The sequence below is a fragment of the Gossypium raimondii genome, chromosome 12 (assembly GCF_025698545.1).
Source record: "Gossypium raimondii isolate GPD5lz chromosome 12, ASM2569854v1, whole genome shotgun sequence".
Taxonomy (NCBI): Eukaryota; Viridiplantae; Streptophyta; class Magnoliopsida; order Malvales; family Malvaceae; genus Gossypium; species Gossypium raimondii.
The window spans coordinates 1280590-1306263 of NC_068576.1; the positions used below are offsets into that span (position 1 = coordinate 1280590).

General features: G+C 32.0%; 5 protein-coding genes and 1 long non-coding RNA gene across 8 annotated transcripts; 3 read left to right on the plus strand and 3 right to left on the minus strand.

Moving 5' to 3' along the window:
- The first annotated feature begins 2137 nt into the window (after positions 1-2137).
- Positions 2138-3477, plus strand: LOC105762673 (ferritin-like catalase Nec2). The gene is made up of 3 exons (XM_012580487.2): positions 2138-2536; positions 2633-2873; positions 2955-3477. Exons 1-3 carry the CDS (start codon positions 2214-2216, stop codon positions 3336-3338), a joined length of 948 nt encoding a protein of 315 aa, XP_012435941.1. The 5' UTR covers positions 2138-2213; the 3' UTR covers positions 3339-3477.
- An 8824-nt stretch (positions 3478-12301) lies between these two features.
- On the minus strand, positions 12302-14259 carry LOC105762677 (heat shock factor-binding protein). Of its 2 annotated transcripts, none has more exons than XM_012580492.2 (5): positions 14106-14259; positions 13487-13540; positions 13198-13221; positions 13085-13127; positions 12302-12702 (listed from the first exon to the last, which is right to left on the minus strand). In XM_012580492.2, exons 1-5 carry the CDS (start codon positions 14106-14108, stop codon positions 12557-12559), a joined length of 270 nt encoding a protein of 89 aa, XP_012435946.1. In that variant the 5' UTR covers positions 14109-14259; the 3' UTR covers positions 12302-12556. The 2 variants fall into 2 exon arrangements, with proteins under 2 accessions (XP_012435946.1, XP_012435945.1); XM_012580491.2 differs by having other exon boundaries at positions 14100-14198.
- A 373-nt stretch (positions 14260-14632) lies between these two features.
- On the minus strand, positions 14633-18934 carry LOC105762674 (dol-P-Man:Man(5)GlcNAc(2)-PP-Dol alpha-1,3-mannosyltransferase). Of its 2 annotated transcripts, none has more exons than XM_012580488.2 (13): positions 18343-18660; positions 18210-18244; positions 17957-18094; positions 17801-17869; positions 17375-17532; positions 17217-17283; positions 17059-17112; positions 16695-16783; positions 15812-15928; positions 15521-15615; positions 15342-15420; positions 15160-15216; positions 14633-15072 (listed from the first exon to the last, which is right to left on the minus strand). In XM_012580488.2, exons 1-13 carry the CDS (start codon positions 18509-18511, stop codon positions 14904-14906), a joined length of 1296 nt encoding a protein of 431 aa, XP_012435942.1. In that variant the 5' UTR covers positions 18512-18660; the 3' UTR covers positions 14633-14903. The 2 variants fall into 2 exon arrangements, with proteins under 2 accessions (XP_012435942.1, XP_052480684.1); XM_052624724.1 differs by lacking the exon at positions 14633-15072 and adding an exon at positions 18805-18934 and having other exon boundaries at positions 15156-15216.
- A 254-nt stretch (positions 18935-19188) lies between these two features.
- On the plus strand, positions 19189-20045 carry LOC105762676 (translocator protein homolog). Its single transcript, XM_012580490.2, has one exon. It carries the CDS (start codon positions 19258-19260, stop codon positions 19825-19827), a length of 570 nt encoding a protein of 189 aa, XP_012435944.1. The 5' UTR covers positions 19189-19257; the 3' UTR covers positions 19828-20045.
- Positions 20046-20248: 203 nt separating this feature from the next.
- On the minus strand, positions 20249-22259 carry LOC105762675 (uncharacterized). The gene is made up of 4 exons (XM_012580489.2): positions 21946-22259; positions 21815-21846; positions 20910-21116; positions 20249-20835 (listed from the first exon to the last, which is right to left on the minus strand). The coding sequence occupies exons 1-4, from the start codon at positions 22145-22147 to the stop codon at positions 20515-20517; spliced, it is 762 nt and encodes a 253-aa protein (XP_012435943.1). The 5' UTR covers positions 22148-22259; the 3' UTR covers positions 20249-20514.
- A 330-nt stretch (positions 22260-22589) lies between these two features.
- LOC128035601 (uncharacterized) lies at positions 22590-23647 on the plus strand. The gene is made up of 2 exons (XR_008192103.1): positions 22590-22801; positions 22903-23647. It is a non-coding gene; the product is annotated as an uncharacterized LOC128035601 (long non-coding RNA).
- Positions 23648-25674: the final 2027 nt, after the last annotated feature.

A 25674-nucleotide genomic window follows, 5' to 3' on the forward strand; every position in this document is an offset into this window, starting at 1 on the left:
TTGATTTAATCATTTAAAAATTATAAAAAATTAAAATTTTATTCGGTCCCTTAAAAAGTTGTTCTGACTTTATCCCTGCGTGTTGTCTGCGTCGTGGCATGCATGAAGGGATGTCAATTTCCCCCCTCCATAGAAAGGAGACTAAAAGTGTTTTTGATAATCATTGACCCATCAAACAATATGACTAGTCACTCATGTTTGTGTGTGTTTCTTTAAACAATATAAAATATATTTAATAATTAAATTAAATTAAATATTTTTTTATAAATACTATGCATCTCATTAATCCGGTTCAATTCAACATAAATCCCGACGTCACAAATAATATGACTCGTATCTATTTAAAAACTTAAGATAAAAAAATCGATCAATTAAAGATTAGTATTTTGTATTATCTATTTCTTCTATTGTTTTATACAATATTGGGGGCGGGGGATAAGGGTGATAGGGTTTGAACTCGTGTCAAACATGTGTTTTACAAGAGCTGTAACCACCACTAAATATAAGTGAAGACATTTTTTCTCATTTTTTTAAAAATCTATAAAATAAATAATATGATAATATTCATAAGAAATTATTAATATAAAATAATTATTATCACTTAATTAAGCTTTAGATTCATGTTAAATTATATTTATTATTTTAGATTAATTATGACTTAATTAGTGTTACAATTATATACCAATTAAAACTAATATTTAGCCTATAAATATATGCACTAGCAATGCATTTTCATTTAAAATAACATCTAAAATTTTACTAAAAAATCATATTTTAGCATTATTTAATAGATTTTGTTTCCATCACAAAAAAATGTGATTTTCATTATTATTTGATATTCGATAGTTTTACTATTATTTAATTTTAATAATAAATACATAATTGTGAATGTTGCTTATCATTATATTATCGAATATTATGTCGAAGGCGATGAAATATAAAGCAATGGTTCTTTATAAGTGAAATTTTTACTCATTTTGAATGATAAATTGTTTTATCTAATTACTTAATAGTTTATTATCAATTATTTCTAACTTTTTAATTTTTTTAAAATTATTTTCAAAATTAATAGACTTTCATTATAAATTATATCAATTATCATTTAATCAGTAAATATATATTTTTAAAAATTTTAAAATATATTATTTAATAAATTTGTAAAATAAATTTATAAAATAAGGTGCAACACAAATGAAATGGGACTAATTATTTTTAATAATGTTACTTGAAGTAAAATTGTATGGTATGCAACAAATGCTTAAAATATGATTTTAAATTTTGTTATTATATTTGAATTGTGAAATAAATTAATATATTTTAATTATGTGTAACCATTCTAATAATGAAATCAAAAACTATTTTAAAGAAAATTTTAAAGTTGGTGTAAGATAAATTAGAAACACCTTTATAATTTGTTGAAAAAATTGTAAATAAAAAATAGTGAGAGATCTGATATCTAGTAGACCTGTTTATGGGTTGGGCTACTCGACTAGGTTTGAAGGCTCACCCGAAATTTGGGCAAAAATATTAAGCCCAAAAAATGGGTTTGAGTAAAAAAATTAGGCCTATTTAAAATATGGGTCGGGCTCAGGCTTGAACATTCAAGGCTCGAGTCCGACCCGACCCATTTTAAGTTTATAATATTTTATATTATGTAATTTAAAACACAGTAAACAAATAAACATATACTAAATATATAATATGATTCTAAAGTAAACATTAAAAAATGTTAAGATTACTGTATAAAAATTTTCAATAAATAAAAAATGTATAAAATTATTAAATATTAAAATAAAAAAAATATAAATATTTTTAAAAAAATAAAAAATAATATGGGGAACCTAAAATGGATTTGGGTTAATATTTTACAAATATGAGTGAATTTAGGCAAACTTTTAAGTCCAAATTTTGCGCTAATTCAAACTTGATCAAACATAAAGTATTCTAATATTATATTTAGACCTAGCCCAAACCCAACCTTATCCGACTACGAACACCTTTAATATCAATGTAAATGTCATTTAACAAGCAATTAATGTTAGCCCAACTTTTTTATTTTATTTTCCTTTTTTTAAATGTCAATGTCACATGCTTGAAGGAATACCAGATTTTTTTCCCTCCATAAAAGGAGACCAACAATGTAGTTGATAATCATCACAACCCATCCTGAATCTCATACAAGCAAGTTTTAATTAAGTAATTCAAAAAAAAAAATGGCTAGTCGACCATGCTTGTATGCTTTTCTTCTGCTTTTAGCATTTCAGTCCACCATGATTAAGGTGAATACTGTTTCTCTTCCACCACCTGAGTGCAGACAAGAAGTGGCTTCCACGAAAGAGAAATTTGAGTTCTTATTGAACTTTCTCATATTAAAAATAGAACTTTTCTTACGTTCTTCAATTGACCGAGGAATCAACGATATATCACCAGGTCTAGTCCAAGGTCCTGCTCCCATCGGAGCTGCCGTTGCTAATCTCGACAACGCTACCCGTAAGATAATTGAGGAATTTGGTTTAGCTAGTATCGGTCATTTAAGGTTGAGATCATTTCATATATATTTTTGAATAACCCTGTTTATTAGAGTTAAAAATAGCCGTAAGGATTTGGGTTTTTGGTTTTTAATATTTTGCAGGGCCATCGTAAACACCACTCTACTAAATGCTCCAATTCCAATGCCACAGCTGGATATAAGCCCACAAGCTTATAACATCTTTCTCACCCTGATTTTGAATGACACTAAAAAATCGAATCCTCCATACAATCCATACGCCAACACAAACAGCTTTCTGTTCGCAGCTGTTTTTGCTTCTTCTTTTCTAAACCAATATTACGCTGGAATTATGCCTTCGATTATCGGCAGCGATGAACGACAGGTAACTACTCTCTCCGGCTCTTCCCCTCATCCTTCTTTTGAATCTAATCCCAAATCACTGCTTTTCATTTTTCTTATTTAGCTGCTGTCTGCAATTGCGTTCTATGAGGGTGGAGTATTTGGAGCTCTTCGAGCAGAGCTCAACGCCAGGGTCAATTTAACAGTGCCGCCATTTAATTTCACAGTGGGGAATCTCACCAACCTTACTGCACAATTGGCTAACCAACTTGGGGGGTGCGGTGTGAAAGATGAAGGTTTGATTGTGCCACTGCAACTCGGAGCCGAGAATAGAACCACGAGTAACGTCGTGCCGGGGGATGTCAATTCCCTTGCATATGCACGGTCCGCGAGGGAGATCATGAGGATCGCATATACAACCGGCAACGCCAGCAGGCCCGGTGGACTTTTTCCACGTGGTTTAAATGGGGCACTTCCTCGACGGATCCGTACTCTAAAACTTAGCTGAGAGCATTGAAGCATTGGTCATCACAACATCCACTACAACAAATAAGTTTTTAGTGACGATATAGTTGTCACAATAGAAAATTTACATGTAACAAATTTTACATATGGTAATAATAAAATAAGTAATTATAGGTAGTTAATATTTTGTTACTATTATGACAATATTTCTATCGAATCAAATTATATCACACGTAAATCGTCTCTATAGGTGTATAACTGTTACCAAATTTGTTGGTAATCACCAATTTAGCATTATTGAAATGCTAAAAATTAACGCCAAGTCTTATTTTTCCAGGAAATAATATAATAGTGACAACATATCTAGCAGTCACCATCATTTAATCATTTTTGCGATGATATAATTTTTGTTATTTTTATAATGATGTAATTGTAACGGTTTAAATTAGATCACAAATAAACCATCATTGTAAGTATACAATTGCTACCAAACCCATTGGTCACTACCAATTAATCACTAATAAAATGCTAAAATTGGCGTCAAATTCTTTTCCCAAGAAATGATGTAATAGCGACAACATTTTTGGTAGTCACTATTATTAATCATTACAGTGACTATAATTTTTTTCATTATAAATTTTACTTTTTCCGGTGACGTTTAAATTTCATCACAAATAAATTGTTACAGTAAGTGTATAATTATGACCAAATTCATTTGTCACTAGTGAAATACTTAAATTGTCACTAAATTCTTTTTCAGGAAATGTAACTATTATTAACTATTATTTTGACCTTACAATTTTGTCACTATAAAATTTACTTTTTATAATTTTTATAATGATATAATTGTGACAATTTAAATTATATCACAAGTAAATCATCACTTTAAATGTGTAATTGGGACAAAATCCAATTACCACAACCAATTCATCAATAATTAAAACTATTTTGTAGTTTTTTGGTAAACAAATGTGGGTATAATTTTAATTTATAAGTTTATTTTGGATATTAATATTTTCATTTTAAATTAAATAAATTTTTATTTCATCCAAAACAATCAGTATCCTTTTAGACAAATTGATAGAATATAAGGATGTAACTGCTATTTCATTTAAAAAAGGGTATTCCTTCGCAATGAAAAATTATCGAAGACCCTCTCAGCACCTCATAGAGACTCGATGATAAAAAGAATTCAACTAGGTTCTTCTATTAATGGAAACCTTCAGTTGACCAGTTTAATTGTTAACGGTGCTGATGTCGCATGCCATGTTAGCAAAAAATTTTGAATTTTTTTTAAAGATTTTAAAATATTATTTTAAAATTAATGAAAATATATACATCTAGAATGAATTTGGATAAATGGTTGTCCAAATTCATTTAATTCTAGACAACAAATTGTCCAAATTCATTCTAAATGGGTACAAAACTATTAAAATTAAAAATTACAAAATATTATAAAAGTTAATTTGAATCTGGACCAATGTTTTACTTTTTTTTTATAAAGTTGTATTTGAAAAATAAAAGTAATTTGAAGAGTAAGTTTTTTTATATTTTAATAAAACAAATAAAACTCACATATGGTATAAGATATTAAATCATGACACTAGCATTTTGAGTTTTAATTAATTTTAATATTTTTACACAAAAAACTTTTCACCCATGAGTTAATTGTATATCAACTCGGTTAGAGAAATAATTAAAATACTCTTCTATATGCAAAATAAGTTACAGACATTTTAACATGCTAAATGGAAATAAAATATTGAAAGCAATTAGAGTACATTTAATATTCTTAATCAGATATATTTACCTATTTAATTTTTTACTCACAATTTAAATTTTATTTTATTTTAATTGTACATATTGCATATATGTTATTTTTAATTTCAAACTACATATTTCATTATTTGTTGGGTGTTATTTTAATGGCGTATACCTATGTTCAAAAATGTGATTTCCACACGCATACGTGTGTGATAAAATTACTAGTTAAGTTTAAGTTGCATATCTTTTAAATATTATCATTTCATAGATGTTTTTATTATTTTATAGTCTATTAATGGCTAAAACATGCTCTAAGTCTCTGTCCTCTTCATACATTTGGAATTTGTCCATATACTTTTATTTTTAAGAATTTAGTCTATCTACTTTTTAGATTTAAAATGCATTTGTTAACATTATTAAAATTCTTTTATTAAATTCAGTCATTATAATATCATTTTTGTTACATTGTTTTTCTTTTTGCTACATGGTTATTAAGTGATATGTTTTATTTTCAAAATAACATACTAACAAATTTTAAAAAAATTTAACAATATTAATAATTGAACTTGAATTTTAAATTCAAAATGTAAAAAGGCTAAATTATTGAAAATAAAAATACGGGAGACTAGTTGAAGATTGGGGATGAATGTAAAAAAAAAAATCTATCCATTTAAAAGTAATAAAATAAAATAAAATAGAAGAAGGTAAATAGGCAGAGGTTTTTAGAAAGTAAAAATAGAACAGCAATACTATTTTGGGGATGGATTTTTTTTACATTCAAGTTTATACACTCGTATCCCAACCTAAAATAGGAGAATAATGTGCTTTAACATATTCGAATCCATATCTTCTTACATTGACAATAATATCTATGTCAATCGAGCTATATTAACAATAATATCTATGTCAATCGAGTTAAGACTCAATTAGCCTAAATAAGAGATATTTGTCCCTAATAAAATAAAGAAGTGACAACAATATTTTTTGCTATTGTTGATAACTTTTCTTGCTACAAAATTATTTCCAAAGTTGAAAATTTTAGTAACAATAGAAAGAACTATTGTGACCATTTCATGTTGTCATAACACTGCTCATGATTTTAATGTCGAAAATTTGGTCACAAACAAATTGAATAGTTGTGACCATTCATTTTTGTCACAATTGCTTACAATTTTAGTGTCGACAATATGGTACAAAAAAATGAATAATTATGACCATTTATATTTATCAAAAATTGCTTATGATTTAGTGTAAAAAATTTGGCCACAAACAAAATAATAATTGTGACCATTTATTTTTGTCACAATTGCTTACAATTTTAGTGTCGAAAATTTAGACAAAAAAATTTAATAATTGTGACAACTTTGTAACGATTGCCACAAATACAATAATGACAGAGGTTCTAGTGACTACTTTTTATAATTTTAGTGATTTTTTTCTTCACTAAATTGTAGATTCGATGCAATGGGTCTTCAATATTGTTTTGGGGAAGCTAACTAAGAAGCATGATTCTCTCGAAGCCATGGTGTCAGCCTTGAAGGAAAATATGGAGGAACTCAAGGGGGAGCTCCTTATCTACAAAGCTGCTTTGGGCAATGAGGTGTTGGCTGTGGCACCCAAGCCTAAGGTAGATGTCCCGAAGCCGAAAGATTTTAATGGGACGAGGTCCACAAAAGATGTGCACAATCAAACTTATTCGAAGACCTAAGACGTACCAAAGACATAATTTGTGTTGCCAACACCTCTATAAATAAGACATTAGAGGTTGAATGTGATCAAATCATCTTAGAAGCCTTCAAAAACCCTTGTAGTTTAGAATTAGTTTTAGTTTATTTTCTTTTTAGCTTTTTAAATACTTTTTTTGTTTTTCTTCTTGAATCAATTTTGATTCAAGGACTTGCTTATTTTATTAAATTACTCAGTTTATAATTTTCTTTACATTCATTTTATTTCGTTATTCCAATCAAGAGATTTTTTTCGTTTCCCATTCAATATTCAATCCATGATTATTCAAATCTCTTTTCTTCTCTGAATCGATCGAGCTTCTCACATGGTTTATTCAATTGAAGTTGAGATTATGAACAATATGAGTGGCTAAATCCCTTAGGGGAGATAACTAGTGGATAAGGATGTGATTAACGAAGGATTTGGGATTTCTTGAGATGAATTAGTTGGTATAAATTATGTGTTCTTAAACTATTAGGTTTGACAACCCTAATAAGTAATCATAGGCTAGACGAGATCAAAAGATAAGTCGAACCGAGTAAATTATAATTTATCTTGGTTGAGAAAGTGAGGTCAGGAGATAAACAAGTATCAACCATTCAAGTAAGCTAATTAGAGGTCGGGAGATAATAGTTGGTTAATCGATGACTAATCCACTCTAAACCCATTATCTGGAGTTAGTTGCAAACCCTGAAGCAAGTTAATCTTCCTGATTGGTTTATCGATCTATTTCATTTGTTTACTTTTCTCTATTTTATTTCTTTTCGTTGTTTATTTATTTTTATCTACAATCTATTTTATGTTTTATCGCAATATAGAAATTAACTATTACTACTTAAACTTGTTATTGTAAAAGTATTTTCATTATTTATTCCATCCTCTCCCTTGGGTACGATCCTCAGAATACTTCCAAGTATTTCATTGTATAAATTATATTACAATTTGACCCATGCACTTAAGGACATTGTCGTTCTCAGTTCTTATATTTTTGGTGTTTTATTTATTCTGTAAACAATAGTACATTTATAGGTGGTCAATAGTTTTCTAGGCTTAGTTGGTTATTACTGATGATTTGTTAAAAATTTCTCCATAATTGATTTACCAATGACAAAGTTGTTGCAGAAAAATGTCAATTTTATTTGGCCAGATAAATTTCAACAGAGTTTTGACTAACTAAAAGCTTTATTGACAGAAGCTCCAGTATTGATTCAACCTGAATCTGGGAAAGAATATGTTGTTTACAATGATGCATTGCCTAGTAGGTTAGGTTGTGTAATGATGCAGGACGGAAAGGTTATAGCTTATGCTTCTCGACAACTTAAACCACACAAGAGAAATTATCTGACTCACGATTTAGAACTGGCCATGATAGTTTTTGCTTTGAAAATTTGGCGACATTACTTGTACGGCGAGAGATGTCAAGTTTATACTGATCACAAAAGCCTAATATATTTTATGATTAAAAAAGAATTAAATCTAAGGCAACGAAGATGACTTTAGCTGTTGAAAGATTATGATCTGATAATCGATTATCACCTGGGGAAAACTAATGTTGTAGCTGACACATTAAGTCGAAAGTATCTATTTGCACTGAAAGCGTTGAACGCTCAATTGACCTTAAATCACGACAGATCTATTTTAGCTGAATTGAAAGCTAGATCGTTGTTTCTTTAGAAAATCCGAGAGTTGCAAAATGAAGACTCGAAATTGCTAGCTAAATGAGAACAGATTCAAAATGACTAATCTACTGAATTTAGTGTTGGTAATAATGGTACCTTATACTTTCACAATCGATTGTGCGTTCCGAATGATCCAGAATTGAAGCGAGACATTTTATCTGAGGCTCACAGTAGTACATACTCAATTAATCTGGGTAGTACTAAAATGTTTTGTAACTTGAAACAGATGTACTGGTGGCCAAGAATGAAATGAGAGATTTCTGATTTTGCAGCTAAATGTTTGTTATGTCAGTAGGTGAAAGTCGAACATCATGTTTCGTTTGGATTATTACAGCCTATTATGATTCTTGAATGGAAATGGGAGCAAGTCACAATGGATTTTGTATCTAGATTGCCTTTGACACCGAAGAAGAAAGACTCGATTTGGGTTATTGTTGATAGATTGAAGAAATCAACTCATTTTATTCTGATCAAAATAGACTACTCATTGAAAAGATAGCTGAGTTGTATGTATCCAAGATTGTCAGATTGCACAGAGTGCCGTTGTCTATTATTTTTTATTGAGACTCAAAATTCACTTCTAGATTTTGGGGTAAACTTCATGAGGATCCGGGCACTAAACTTAATTTCAATACAGCGTTTCATCCGCAGATAGATGGATAGTCGAAATGGGTAATATAGATTCTGGAGGACATGTTACGGTGTTGTATCATTGAGTTTGAAGGTAGTTGGGAAAATTATTTGTCGTTAGCCGAATTCGCCTATAATAACAACTATCAGTCTAGTATTAAAATGACACCATTTGAAGCTTTATATGGACAATAATGTAGAAATTCATTATACTGGTTAGAATTGAGTGAAAGCAAGTTAGTTAGGACAGATTTTATTTAAGAAACTAAAGATAAAGTCTGTGTTATTCGAGATTATTTGAAAGTCGCCTCTGACCATCAGAAATCGTACGCAGACTTGAAAAGAAAAGACATTGAATTTCATATCGGTGACAACATGTTTTTGAAAATCTCCCCATGGAGAAAAGTGTTACGGTTTGGCAGAAAAGGGAAACTTAGTCCAAGGTTTATTGGGTCGTATGAGATTGCCGAGCGAATCAGCCTTGTAGCTTATAGATTAGCATTACCTCCCGACCTTGAAAAGATTCGCAACTTTTTTCATGTTTCGATGCTGAGACGATATATGTCAGATCCTTTACATGTGATTTCTCCCAACAATATTGAATTATAGCCTAATATATCGTATTCAGAAGAACCGATAGCAATTTTAGCTTGAGAGGTGAAGGAACTTCGTAATAAACGGGTACCGCTAGTGAAAGTTTTATAACACCGACAAGGTATTGAGGAAGCTACATGGGAAATAGAATAATCAATGAAGTCATAATATCTAAACTTATTCTTAGATAAAAAAAATTTGATGCCTAAGAGGGAGAGTTGTAACAGACCTTTCCAATGATGTTGGAAACAATGGTTTTGGGACCATAAATTTTGACGTGCATGTTCGTAAATATTATTTATTTAATATTTACGAGGTTATTAGAGTGTCGTATTAAAGTTTGATTTAGGAATATTTATGTTTGAATAGTTAATTAAGAAAAAAAAAACTAAATTGTAAATGTTAAAGCGGCTTCAGTTGTGGATTCATCTTCGATGAAGTTATGGCATAAGCGTTTGGGACATCCTTCCAGAAAAATAGTCAAATTACTTTCTTTTGTTAGTAAGTGTAGGAAACATTTAAATAAAGCATGTGAAGTGTGTCATTATGCTAAGTAGCCTAAAGAGTCTTTCCCTTTAAGTAATAATAAAGCATTGAGCATTGTTGAATGAATACATTGTGATTTATGGGGACCTTATAATCCCTCGTCTTCTTGTGGAGTAAGATATTTTTTTGACATTAGTTAATGATTTTTCAGGTTTTGTACGGGTATATTTATTGGTTGATAAAACAAAGGTTTTTCAATTTTTTTTATGTCCTTCATTTCCATGATTGAGCACCAAACACAAATTCTAGATTTTGAACAACAAATATAGGCCAAAGTAAAAAAAAATAAAGGCTTAATGGTGTAAAAAGCCTTCGAATTGTTTTAAAAAAATTAATTAAGCCCCTACTTTTTTGTTTGCACTCAATTAGGTACTTAAATTACTAAAATGCATAAAAAAATGTTCTTTGACAGTTAAATTTAACAATTGACCATTAACTTTAATGTTAATGTCCTAGTTTTTTCTCTTATCAGTTATCTTCATCACATGCCACGTTGTGGTTGTGACACATGATGAAAAAATGATGAACTTTTATTAAAATAAAAAAATTATAAAAATACAGAAAATATAAAATAAATTGTAAACTTATAAAAAATAAAAACTATAAAAATTTATTTAATTTGTTAATATAAACCTCATTGACTTTGTTCCATGATATTTTTAGGAAAACTAAATAATTTTCTTCATATATATATAAAAATATATTAGGTGAATACATATACATGACATTGTTGCATATATTTTCACACAATGGTTGAAGAAAAACATAAACCAGCTCTTTATTAAGCACTTGAGAAGGTTAAAGTAGGTAGTTAATTAATTTTCTTTAAATATTTATTTTTTATATATTTTTAATATTCAGCTTTGGAATTCGAGTAACATATAAATAAATTAAAATGAAAATATTAAAATATTATAAAAATTTGTTAAAAGTATAAAAAATATATAGAAATTTATTAAAAACACCGAAAGTCCTAGACTTCTTTATACGTTTTCTTCAATTTCTTTCTCCCAATTTAATACCTTCTTTAATATTACTCTCAAGATATACGTATGAGAATAAAAGGTTCAATGGGACAGTTTCAACCTTTCTTTTATTTTTATTGATACATGTAGAAAGCTCAAATTTACAACTATTTTCATTAGGTTTTAATATTTTCCAAAATTTTAATAAATATTAAATATTTTCTATATTTTATATAAAATTTTAATAATTTTATATTTTCTCCCTATATGTTTTTATTATTTTTATTGATTATAATAATATCTTAACTTTTTTTCACCATGATGTAACACTTGGCGGAGATTAAATTTTATATTTTAACAAGTTTTTAATAAATTTTAAATAGTTTTCTATATTTTCACATATTTATTGATTCTAATAAATTTTATCATTTTGCATGGTGAAGATAACCGAAAATAAAAGAAAAAATTGGGAAATAATCAAAGATTTTTTGATGCATTTTAATAATTGAAGTACCCAGAGACTTAATTTCTTCTTTTGAAAAATTGAAAGGCTTTCTACATCCTTACGCATCTTAAAACTATTAATAATCACGATACCAATTGAATTGCCTATTTTCAATTCAACCGATTCTAGAACATTGATTTTTACATATATAAAACTCATAACAAACCACATGATATGATTATAAACTCATTTATATAAAATTATAGTCATATGTGATTTCATTAATTAGAAAATTGCTAGTATATGTTTCATGTAAAATGATTGCCTTCATTTTCTTATTAGCCAACGAGGCAGCAGCAAATGGAATTATCTGACCACTGCAACTTGGAGCAGAGAATCGAACTACCACTAACATCGTACCGGAGGATGTCAATTCCCTTGCATATCCATATTTTGAACTATAGCTCTTGAAGATCTTGTTTACAACCGGCAACTCCACCAGGCCCGGTGGAATTTTTTTGCCTGATTCCTGCCCTAAAACTTAGCTAAAAGCTTCCAAGCATCGGCGACCGAATCACCTGCCTGCACCATAGACATCTAGACTGAAATGAATAAAGCAGTTTATCTATTAGCTTTGCACTGAGATAAAGCAGGAATGTTACTTAACAACAATATCATATTTTCATTAATTCCCTCTATAATTCGCCAAACAACCAGTGCATCTATTGGTGTTTCAAGGCAGATAACTCTTTTTTCTCACAGTTTCACAGATGAAACATACTTAGTACAACTAAAATAGGAAAGGGGGGACTCTCAGTAATGTCCCTCTCTTGACAATATATTTAGTTTGTCTCAAAAACAAACCAGATAATACAATCATAATCAACTGCAAGTGGTAGTTTCTGGCCAAGTTTTATGCTGACCCCTCATCTTGCTTTGCTTCATCCGACTTTTGCTTCGATGGGTCTAACGGAGATGAAGTGCCCTCCACTCCCATCTCTGCTTTTAGGTCATTGATGCTTTGCTCCAATTCGTTTATACGGTTTCCCATGTCGTCGAGTGCTTAGGAGTTAAGTAAACAATAGTTGTCCCACGCTAAATGGTAATACTATTTTCATTTAAAGAAATGCTAATAATAGTGTGAAACATGACCAAGTTTTGAACTTCTTCAAATCTGGCCAACATAACAATTATTAGATAGAGGTTCACATCATTGTCTCAAAAAGCATCTTAGTCTTATAATCTAAGATTTCCCCATAAGTTGGCAAATGTACATAACTAATATTTAGACAATCCAACCTATTTATGTAACAATAAAATTAAAAGCTCAACAAGAAAACTAGACAAATTTTTCATTACCAAATACGACAAACCATTTACTAGTGACATTTGATATATTTGACGAAGTTGTTATCTTATGAAAGAACATGTGAAAGGATATTCTTGGTGATAATGGAATCAGACATTGTTTGAAACCTAGATTGCTGCAAATAAAATCTTTGTCAATACAGACATAAAATCCAGCAAGAGAGGGTCCAACTATAACTCACTCACCATTTGTTGAAGAAGATTTTGCACCTACAAAATTCCAAGAAATCATTATCAAAGACTTATATAAGTAAGGGAAAATAAAAAACCTAAGCAAATCACTGCTGATTTACATCCATTAGAGACTATTATCCGACTAGGCAATCTAAAATGTTCCTAATTAATCAAAACTGGCAATGGTTATGCCCTCCTGGTGCTAGCAAGAAAAAATACATTAAAAGCAGTTCTTGTTCATGTTATAATTATATATATATATATATATAGAGAGAGAGAGAGAGAGAGATTAGGAACTCACAAAAACAGTCATATCAGCAGTGCTTTGCTTTGAGTCATCCGAATTTTGCCCATCCTACAAAGAGTATAACAGTCAGCGGCCATACCACACATCATTAGCATATGACCTTACAACAAAATTAAATCCTTAACTACGCTGAAAATGTACTATAACGAACTTTACACAAATAATCAGAATTTCTTTTGAACCTTGGCGGAAGCTGCTAAAGGGAAAAAAAAACAAGAAGAACAAGGAGTTCTACGCCATTAATTAAAGTTCGGGTCTCAGAACAAGTAAAACCTTAAAATAGTAATAAAAACACGAACGCCAGCATTTCAAGCACAAACATTTTTAATCCAAAAAAATAAAGGTGACTAAATCAAATATATAATAATAAAATCCAAATGAAGCGTCAAAATCCATAAAGATCCACGAGTTTTAGAGAAAAAAAAAGGATCTAAATCAAGTCGCTCATTATTTCAAAATCCTTTATGAACAATGAGGATTATGAGTTTAGATCGTAGCTTCTGGGTAACTAAAAAGGATTGGAGCAAAGTGATAATGAGGAAGATTATCAGTTCAAATTATTGTAAAAAAAATAAGAAAGAAGAACAAGGAAAGGAAAGGGCGTAACATTAACCATTGTTTTGCAGTGGATCTTTGGATGCTCCCCCGTTGCTAACCCGACCCGTAGCTTCAATTTGAAAACTTGGGCGAAATTAAAATTTATGGCTTCGCTCTCCTTTTTTTATAGGCTGGTGGTCCCCTTCCTTTTTCATCCCTGCTTGCACCTTTTATTTACGCAATTGCCACTCCCTCGTCATATATAGTTTATATTTAATTTATGTAATAAATTTATTTTTTTTAAAAGGAATGTTAATATATTATTATTCTAAATTTTATATAAAAACATGAACAATTTTTTAAACAAAATTTAATGAAAAAGAAATATTTTGGAAGTAATGTTCAAATTTGTAATTATCCCATCTCTCTCATGTGGTTTACCAATTTTTTAATTAAGGTTTTTTTTTTTAAAAATACAAAATGTGAAGGGTATTTCCGTAAATGCGAAATGGGAAAATTAAGCGAGTGAGGGAGCGCCTAGTGGATTCAAAATTCAAATATTAAGTAATGGATCACTTCAAGTGAAAGTCTTAGCGTAGTGTATTTTTCTCAAGGGAATGGATTCATCAATTGCTAAAATAAAGAAAGTTCAGACAAGCATTTCATCCAACTGAAGTACATGATGATTACTGGCCCAAACAAAAGAAAGTACATCATGATTCTAGGCACGTGACTCTCACACATGCATCTATACCTCTTCCTATGTGTGAAGTGTAAATTAAGAATTTAAGAAAAAAAGATACGGTTTGCCTGGATTCCCACCTCGTAAAAAGCTTTTGATAAAACAGTTCATCAAATGTGCTGGCCGCGCGCTTCATTTTACCTTTCGACTATCTGATTTATCGCTCTCGTAAGGATTCTCGGCCATAGAATACCATAAACCACACAGTATAAGTAAGTGAAGACAAAGGAGTAGGAGAGACGAATACAAGTTTGATGGAAATACGTTCCAGCACAGCTCGATTCCTACGAAAATCAACACGCTGTACAAACAAAATATTCATGAATTATTGCAAGGAACTAACTGCAACCAGTTTTATTCAAATCCGCGTTGGGGATAAAGAATTTACCGAAGCAACGTAGGGAAAGGTGTTATCCACAGAAGGTGAGGCAAACTATAGAAATACCTGCAATCAGATGAGGGATCAGAAATGGTCTGATTCCATGTATAAGATTTATGTAGAGAAGAACCGATTATACATAAACTAGAAAAGTGCTTATCCAGATACTTGTACTATAGCACAACACTTACCACGAGTAGAATTGATAATGTAATGAACGGGCACATATAATGCCGATGAAGTTTCCAACAAACATCGTTGTCACGATATCTGGATTCATTTCCACCAAGTTTAGTATTGCAATGAAGAGGAACAGAAGGAATAAAGGGATTCTTTTCAAAAAAGAACCCATGGAAGGGTCACAACTTACGTTCTTTCTTGAGGGTTTTCGGCCATGCAGAGCCAGATGTTATCGAACAGAAACTAATCCTCGAGCGCAAAAATTTAAAAAGCCCACCTTCATGCCTGCAATCCGTATATAAGAGCAATCAACATGATGTATACAAGATACAAGGCAACAATATAGCCTAAAAGGCTAAAAACTAGAAATTTTATGATAAATAACACAAACATTCCCCAAATTACATTTTCCTGAAAAAAAAATTTATTCATAATCACATGTGTATCACATTTTACTGAGAATATAAGCCATTTCACTTACTTGCACCATTTATAATGAGCAAATACCACGAGTAATACAAGGTGAGCAATCAGCAAAGAGACAGCAAATTCCTTTGACACAAAAATTGGTTCGGGAACAAACTTGAAGTTGACAGACCTAGCCAAAGGATAAATATCAAAGTTAGAACTCAACAACACCCATCGTTGTGCAAGTAAAATACAGAAAAAGTTGTCTGAAAAACAATGAAGTGCAAAGTGCAGACCACTCTAACATACAAAACGACAAGCATGCTCATGCATATAACCACCACCTGTTAGGAGATGTCATCTTGAACTTTTATCGCTTATTTGGCTAAAAGAAAACCCTTTATCCCTTCAAAAAGTTACTAAAGAACAGTACTCCTGACCCCTAAAATCTATACAGCTCTTTGTATGAAAAGCTATATTTTTCAGAGGCAAGTTTATATTAAGAATCGAACTACTCAAAATATGTTTAATACCCTCAAAAGCAGTAACAGAACGAACATTATAACGCACATGCACCGTGGAGTGCTTTTGCATGAGTTTAAAATTTAAGTTCATTGACTGCAAAAGGGCACACAATTCTTAAGGAGATCAAAGAAATAATTTCTTATCAAAATGATTTATAAAGAACAAATTTATCAAGTTCGGAATTCTTTAGGTCATGTTTTGATCTAGCAATACAATATGTAGTCCTATGCACAAAAGCAAACCTAATATGTAACCAAGCTGATGGGGCTATCAAGCTAATATTACTTGAAATATCAATAATAAAAGAAAAATTACATAAACAATATTTTTATTTACCGCCATTCAGAGAAATGGCACTGATTAATCCTGTCAATATGTTAGTAACCGGCAACTAAGGGGAAGGGTGAGCATTTTCAATACTATAAAATTACCAGAAGTGGATGAAGACACGTCCAAGATTAAAGGCTCGTGATATATATTCAATTGGAAATGATAATAAAAATGGCAGCCCCAGCACAATCTGCAGAACCCTCTACTGAGTATGTAGAAAAGAATCAACACACTGGCAGGCAATGCCTCCTGCCACAAACATTAAGTGCAGTAGTCCAACTCACCTAACCACATTGAAAATAAGTTAAGATGCATGAAGATTTATATTTACTTCCCGTGTTAAGAGAGGAAAAGAATGTAATCTATAAAGCAAGGAAGGGAAATAGAAATAGAAATCTCGATTAACAGGAAATTCTTAATGCTAATAATAAGTCCTCAAGGGCCAAAGAGGAATAGTTGACACACCTGCACAAGTGCCGCACCAGCTAAAGCTGATATTACCCCACTGATACTCATAGCCTGTTATAAGAAGTGATAACAAAGAAAGACAGAACTGTTTAAGTATAATATCTAACCTAGTTGCTAATTACTAGAAAAATGTAATCAAGCTGAAGTTAATGCACCTTTAGCATGAGTATAAAAAGAGATGGAGCATAGAGTAGGACATTCATCTTTATCGAAACGGCAGCACTACACATAAAAAAAGAGGCAAAGTAGGATCCACTTCTTTTCTTTTCCTTCTTAGAAGGGGAAAAAGCTACTGATAAAATGAGCATAGTACCTAAAAATAATCAACCCCAAATGCCACCATCCAAAAAGAATAGATCCCATTGCAGCATGGAGGAGTGTCATTGCGAAACAGTCATTAAACAGACGAAGCACAAATATTGAGTGAACTCGCTTTGAAAGACAAAGCAGGATAAGAGCCCACCACGGAAGCTGCAAAGACGTTTTAAGAACAGTAAACGATAATATAGAAAACCAAGACAACGAAATACAGAGTAAGAAACATTAACGATCAAGAACATTTTCATTTAAATCACCAATCTCGAGTTTGCTAGTTTCGAACTTTCAGAGCACTCAGACAAAGAAATATATTTATCAGCTTTATGAACTTTACATACCAAATCATATAAGTAATCAGTAACAAAAAGCAAAAATAGCCGTATATTAATGCCTGAACGGTAAACAAAAGCAAATTTCATACCACATCAGTCTTTACATAGATTAATAAGACAATGCCCAGGTTTATGATGTATAAAATCCCAAACAAAATCTGCAACCAAAAACAAAATGGAAGTAAGCATAAATAAAGCACAGATCACAGATAAGAAAATTCAATTTGACTAAGCAATAAGATCACCTGAGCTGGAAAAACTTGTCCTCCAGTAACATACTGAATAGCAGAATAAACATAAAGGAAACCAGCTGGGTAAACAAGCGGTCCAGTGTCTCCTTTCAAGTTCTTATAATCCCTTTCTCCTCCAAGAAACCCACTTACCTGTCATCTTAATAAAAACTAATTCCACATTATCCCATCAAATAAAAACGAATAGCCGAATTAACCCATGAAGTAAATTAGCTTCATTAGTATAAAAAAAAAAAAAGTACCACACCTGAGACATGTAAGCGTCCCAATCTATCTTCGTATCTGAAAATTAAAAACCGTGAGAAGTCACCGTGAGTTCAATTATACGGGGAAGTGAAAAGAAAAAAAAAACAGTGAAGATGGGATTTTGGTTATCTTACAAGGGACGTAAGCGATGATGAAGGAGACAAGGAGGGAGTCAATGATGAGTAAAGCCAACGCCATTGTTGTTTTGGGGTTTTTCATGAATTTGGGGATCAAAGAAGATGAAGCAGCAGCTTTTTTCCGAGAGCGTTTGGCATGAGCAGAGGTTGATTTTTTTACTGCCATGGCTGCTTTTGCTTTTGGGTTGAATTTGGTGTTGGCTTGACGAAGGAGGAAGAAACTGGAATGCTTGAGTTTTCAGAGAACAAACGGAGGTAAATGAAAGAGTTGGGTACACTTGGGTTTGATTGTGGACCTTTTAATTTGGGCTACACCTGCAAATTGGTCCCGTTTGACGGGCCGATCAACCCAATCTTTAAAAATTAGAAAAAAATCTATTTAATTAAAATTTGATGGATGAATTTGATCATATTGAGCAAGTTTGATAATTGGGCAGGTAGCAAGTCTTAGCTCGATACCTGGGCACGAGAACAACAGTGGCCGACAAGTCTTTAGCTCTTAACACGTATCAAAACCCAAAAACAAACCTTTTACCGCTTAAAAAACATGGGATCCTTTTTTGCAGACAAAAGCTAAATCCAAAACTGTTGAATGCAGCAGCAGAACACATCCAGTTCTTTTATTATTTTTTTGGTTAATAAATTACCGATGGTTATCCTATTACAAATCCATCAAAGCTGTGTTGTCTCTTTCCAAAAAGCACTAGATTTTTTGTCGACACTAAAGCCGTCCCCCAAGAACCAAAGGAGCCACGTCTCTCATCCACGTGTGTGACCATCACTGTCCTCAACACTTCCCTCCCCCCACCTGTCATCTCCTTTTCCTCCCTTCCGTACGCTCTCCTCTTTATAAACCCCCTCCCCTGAAATTCCTCTCTCATCAGAAAACTCAGACCCCAATTATTATCTTCCATGGAATCCCAGAATCTCAAACACCGTTCCAGGGATGACCCTCGTTTTACCACCACCACCTCCAACGAAAAGAACAGAGCAAACAGGCGAGAAAAAAGAATGGCAATGGCCAAACGTGGGCTAAGATCACTAGTCATAGCAGTTTCCTTCCCTTTGTCTCTCACCTTGTTAAACATATACTTGTTTGGTTCAGGTCGTGGTTACGCCTCTTTAGCCAAACCTTTCTGGTTCCCTCCTTTGTGGCTTTTACATACAGGTTGCTTGGCTTCGAGCTTCGTGATGGGGCTGTCGGCTTGGTTTGTTTGGGTTGAAGGTGGGTTCCACGTTAAACCGACGGCTTTGTCTCTTTATTTGGGTTACTTAGGATTGAGTATGGCTTGGCATCCGACTGTGCTTTGGATGGGAGCTAGCTGGGCTGGGTTGCTTGTGAGTTTGGCGATGGTTGGGACCTTGGTCGGGTGTTCAAGAGATTTTGGAAAGGTGAATCCGATTGCCGGTAACTCGGTTATGCCTTGTTTGGCTTGGGCTGCCTTTTTGGCCACTGTAAATCTAAAACTTGTCTTCCTTTGAAGCATATACCACCATCTTTTGTTCTGCAAGAAATAGTATTGTTTTTTTTTCCCTCTTATGAATAAGATCAGGTTGTTGGTTTGTTCATTAAACAGCTTAGAAAGAAACACATGTCCTTTTGATTTTCCTGTTGCTTCTTACAGTATCATGGTTTTGTTGTACATATTGTCCTTTTAGCATGTTTTTCAATGGAATGTTTTGTAGTTTGAGATTTTTAATTTCATTTGTTTCTCGATCCATCATCAACCACCATTTCTTAAAGAATCTTGCATCCAAGCTGAGCTCAACGTAAAAAAGAAAATTTCAAGGCACGTTCTACTTTTTCTCCTTTTATGGAGAATCCTTCACGAGTCTCGAGAAGAAGTTGGGAATTGATCTCAATAGAATTAGTTTCATAAACCAGAAAATGAACATCAGAAGGTAAAATAAAAAGATTTGGCAACTTTTTTGCTCTCTAGTTGGTTTCCACCAATCTGAAAAAAAGAAGAAGCTTCAATTCGTGTTCACAAACACATGTCAATCAACTCCCAGGAGCCCAAAACATTCAAGTATTCAAGCATGGAACACGTTCCCTAGTGTTCCACATTCAAAGCTGGCAAACAGAAGAACTAGAGAATGTCCAAAATTGGATAAGTAAACGGAACTATTAAAAGAAAAAAAACAAAGAAGCACATGTTTGATGATAAGCTAGTAGACCTGGCACAGCTTTCTCAAGGTTATGGAAATTCTCCTCTCCTGCATCAATTCCTGCCCTTCCCACATTTGAAACCCCGGCTTGCGGTTTATCTCGTGTTTCCATAGGTATCGAGCTTCTCTCGACATTATAACCAGAGAACCTGGAGTCAATAGAACAGGAACCTTGGTCGTGAGTGGATGATTTTCATGATGCTCCACAATGTCGGAACCACCTTCTTCAACTCGAGTGAAATGCATCACGCATGATGACTCTAATGACAAAATGCCAATTCCATCTTCAAATCGCATGAGGTCGACATGAGCACAGATTCCCTGCACAATGTAACAGTTAAAAATACTTTTCACATTGATTATGGAACAACATAAACAACTCCATAATGCCGCACCTCACCTGGATGGTATACATTCACAATGAGTTGATCAAACAGAGGTTCTCTCCACAATAAATTTGATGGTAAAATACAGGGTTTGGTGCCCCCATTGGAGGTAACCGAGTTTATGGGTTCAGATACGTGATCCTCAAGGAAGACTGCATCACGTATAGAGCTAGAAAGCTCAATAGCCCATGCAGGAAGATCTCCAAATCTCATGGCCTGAAAAAAACTGATTAAAAACATAAATCCGACAGAAAGTAATAGCAATATTACCAGGAAAGCGTATCAGTCCGATTCGAGAAACAAAAATATGAAACCTAATTTGGCAAGGTAGTTTTTTCCTATTTATTTAGTAAAAATGACATACAATTTATAGGAGCATAACAAAATTTTTGGAAGTTTTACTATCAATAAGGAATCAAACCAATACAAAGCACAACATATGAAGAACGGACCAAACTGGAAAAAACCTGACAAAATCCACAAATGGTATACACACATAGTAGGGCTGAAAATACAGCCATGACTATCATGCATGATGAAACTCAAAATCCAAGGCCCTAGCATTTGCCAAAGCTATATAGTTCTTCCATTTATATAAATTTTGAAGTTCATGAATCATTTGTTTTACTCGATAATTGCATAATAAAGTACATGTTGATGACATTGCTAATTTTACTGAATAGAATTGAAGTGGATTGCTAGTGTTGATTAGATAAACCAGTCCAGAAACAGTTTTAAGACAAAATGGATACAAAGACAAATCTATTTCAACGATGAATCAATGACAGTTCTATCATCCCACCCAAATTTGCAGACTAATTAACTTAATTGTGTCCCTCAAACACCTTAAATTCAGACATTAACGACTAGGAACAAAATATATATGCTAAGCTGCAAAAAATGGATCCACGAACCTGATTGTGAGAATCTTCCTTGAACCACCCTTCTGCAACAAAATCAAACACCAAACACTAGTATTTATCAGAGAAGACTCGGCGCTCGAGACGTGTAAAAAAATGGGGGGGGAATGAGGAAGAAAAAGAACCGTTTAGCACGGCGGAAACCAGAGAGGATTGGTGTTGAGGTGAAAGGAAGCCTCTGCATAGCCATAAACCATTGATTTCCTTGATCTGTTCCCATGATGGGATTGGGTCTCTGGTTTGATGATGTTTCGTTTGAGGATCCAAGTCTTCGCTGTCTGATGATTCACCGAATACTTCCCTCAAAAGTTCCTCGTGATTCTCCATTTTCACTAAGCTTTGCTTACAAACCGGACTTCGGCTTTGCCTTTAATAGCTCTTGTGGGCTTTGTTTGCTTCCAAAATACATGGAAAAGCCCTCAAAACGTGTTTTCTCTCTCGCTATTCCAAACATCTTCAAACTATACTTTAAATTTTAAATTGGTTTTCAAACTTCCTAATATTCTAATTGAGTTCATAAAATATTATTATTTTTTATAAATATTTTATTATTAAATGCCGAAAAAATAAAAAAATTACCTAAATATACCGATTTTCAAAAAAATTACGGAAATAGGCTGTTTTGGGAAAAATAATAAACTCCAACGAATACTTTCTCCAACGGCTAATTAAATAGTCGTTGGACCCCCACCCCCCGAACGGTCCAATTTTTTTCTTATATAACCCTCCCCCCATTTTTCTTACAATTCAATCTCAACTCTCTCACATTCTCAAATCTCTCTCAAATTTCTCTCAATTCTCTGTTAAATTCTCCCTCAATTTTTATTTATCTCTAAATTTTATTTTTTTATTAAAATTATCTTAACATTTTCATAAATTATTTTTCTATTAGAAATTATTCAGTATTTTTCGAAATTAGCAATGACCGGATCTCTAATCAGTTTTAATGACAACCACATTTCCATCAATCAATTGCAAATGGTAAGAATTTTTTATTATATTTTAATGTTGTTTAATTTTCCTATTTTCTTGTTATATTTTAATTTAATATTTTGTATATTTTTTACTTATATATGCGGAAGATTGAATTTTGGAGGCTTATATTCGTAATCTACTCGCTTATTCATTACCCTTGATTGGATCCTACTTGAGAGAAGTTGGTTTTTCGCACGTGGCCCTTGGAGGTAAGGGGTGTAAGTTGGACCTGACACTCGTAAGCCTTTGGTGGAAAGGTGGAGACCCGAGACGCACACATTTCATCTTCCATGCAGCGAGTGTACTATCATTAGGACGCAGCCGATTGGAGAGATGTATGCGACGAACTTTTGGGGAGGGTTTCGGAGATGATTTATGGAGGGCAGATCGAAATGGAATTCATCTGCGACTACATCTTGTCGCCTCTAAAAGAAAAGCCCTATAGTACTACATCTTGAATTGCCTCTCAAAATAAGGATATAATGATCTCTTTAAATAGGCTAATGTTGAAAGGCTAAAACAACTAAAATATCCCTCAAGTAATCAGAGTTCAATTGAGAGACAAAACTCTACTTAAAGCCTAAAACGCAACTGCTTACTTGAGGAATACAGCGCGTCGTCACGATGTCCCATGCTTCATCACTCTTATATTTTATAGTAATTTAATTTGTTTTTTTAATATTCACCAATAATACATATAGTTTTTTTTTCTTTTATAAACTACATTTTATAGTTATTTTATTTTAGTTATCTATGCTATTATTTTACATTTTATACCTATTTTATTGTAGTCGTCTATACTATGATTTAAGGTTAATTTTAAAATAGTCACCCAATATTCATAAGTTTTCATTTTGGGTATCCATTTTTTTCTTTTGGGCACTTTAGTTACTATCTATTTTCATTTTAGTCACTCTAAAGTTTAGGGCTAACATAAATCCCATCTAACATTTTTATAATTAATAAATATTTGGCTTTTTTTATATAAATAGCCTTAAAATATTAATTATATACGAAAAATGACAGGTCTGCTATAGTAAAAATCGGTGCTGCCTAACCTATTTGATTTTTGTTTGAGAGGAAGAAGAACCCCTTTTTTGTTATTAAGATTTTTGTTTGGAAACCTGGAATTTCCATATAATCATAATATGGAAAATATAATATCATGTGGAAGTTTTATAAATTATTTATTGAATATAAAAAAACTAGCTTGGATTTCCATTATATTTATGAAATATAAAAAAAAATTATTTATTAAATATAATATCATGTGGAAGTTTAACTCTATAAATAGCATCTCGTAGTTAGTCATATTTAGAGGTGTTCATGGGCTGAGTCAGGCTGAGTCTGAGTATGATATTAACATATTTTATGTTTGCCCAAGCCCGACCCAAAATCTGGGTTTAAAATTTTGCCCGAACCCGCACATATTTGCAAAAGATTTAACCCAATCCCATTTTAGGTATGCCCATATTATTTTCATTTAATATTTTTTATTTATTAAAATTTTTTATATAGTGATCTTAACATTATTTCAATGTTTACATTAGAGTAGTATTCTATATTTAGTATAGGTTTATTTTTTTAATGTGTTCTAAATTACATAATATAAAGTATTATAAACTTAAAACGGGTCGAGCCAGGTTCGGGCGTTGAATGTTCAAGCTCGAGCCCATCCCATATTTTAAACGGACCTAATTTTTTTTGCCCAAGTTCATTTTTCGGGCCTAATATTTTTGCTAAAACCCTCCCAAATTTCGGGTGGACCTTCGAACTTAGGTGGGTGGCCCGGCCTATGAACAAGTCTAATCTTAATCAATTAAGTTGCATCTAAAAAATTGTTAGTAAAAACAATGCGATTGTTAGCATTAATAAGTTAAAATTATTTAAAAATGAATAGAGCATTAAATAATGATTCTTCGAATAACAATGGCACTAGAGAGAGATGACGAGGTAATGTAATAGTATGCCTATTTTCATTATATCTATTTTTGTTTTTTTATTGATTTTACATTCGTTAAATTTTTATTGATTTAAATTATTTCAAATATTTTTTACTTTGTATAATCTATAATATTTTATTATTTACTTTGTGTTATTTTTTGCTAGATATTATTAGCATGATTATTATTGTCAATTTTATTTTAAACTTTTTTTGAAGTTGCTTCTATTGTGTGAAGCAAACACTTTTTTATCTTCTTTTTAACCTTATTATTTGTTTGGTTTACTTGGAAAACGTTTTCGACAATAACTTTTAATCATCATTATTTTTTTTTGAAAGATAAATTTATTAATTCATTCAATGAATGGGACCATACAATTCAGAGAGAAAAAATAGCAAACACTCGTCGTAGATGGTGAAGGACAAGCTCCATCAACACAACAAAGGTTTTAACCTAAACATCAATCGAACATTATGGCACATGGACAATTGGCTTTGTCACAACTCAAGCACAACATATTTGAAATGATTGCAAGCACTTAATACGATGATGAATCATCCCCGAATGGTCTAAAGCGGTGAGCAAAAATCGACAAAGAATCGAGCATTCACCAAATTAGAGAGGACGACAACAAAATCATCCCTAAAATCAATTGTAAAACTAAAATTACATGCATAAGCAAGACTAAAAAACATGCTACAAGAGTAGACAAAAACTTCTAAAACTAAATACTTATTAAACAATGGAAAAACAAAAAAATATAAAACTTAAGACAACACGGGTCCAAACCGACACGTGAAATCATTTATTATTTTAAAAAACTCTCAAATTAGAAACAAATTAAGAAGTTAACGAAAAGCCACCCACTTTACAAGAGAAACTATTGGTGGTAGGTATATTGCTGCACATTATTATAAATATTTTTTTATTTTTTGT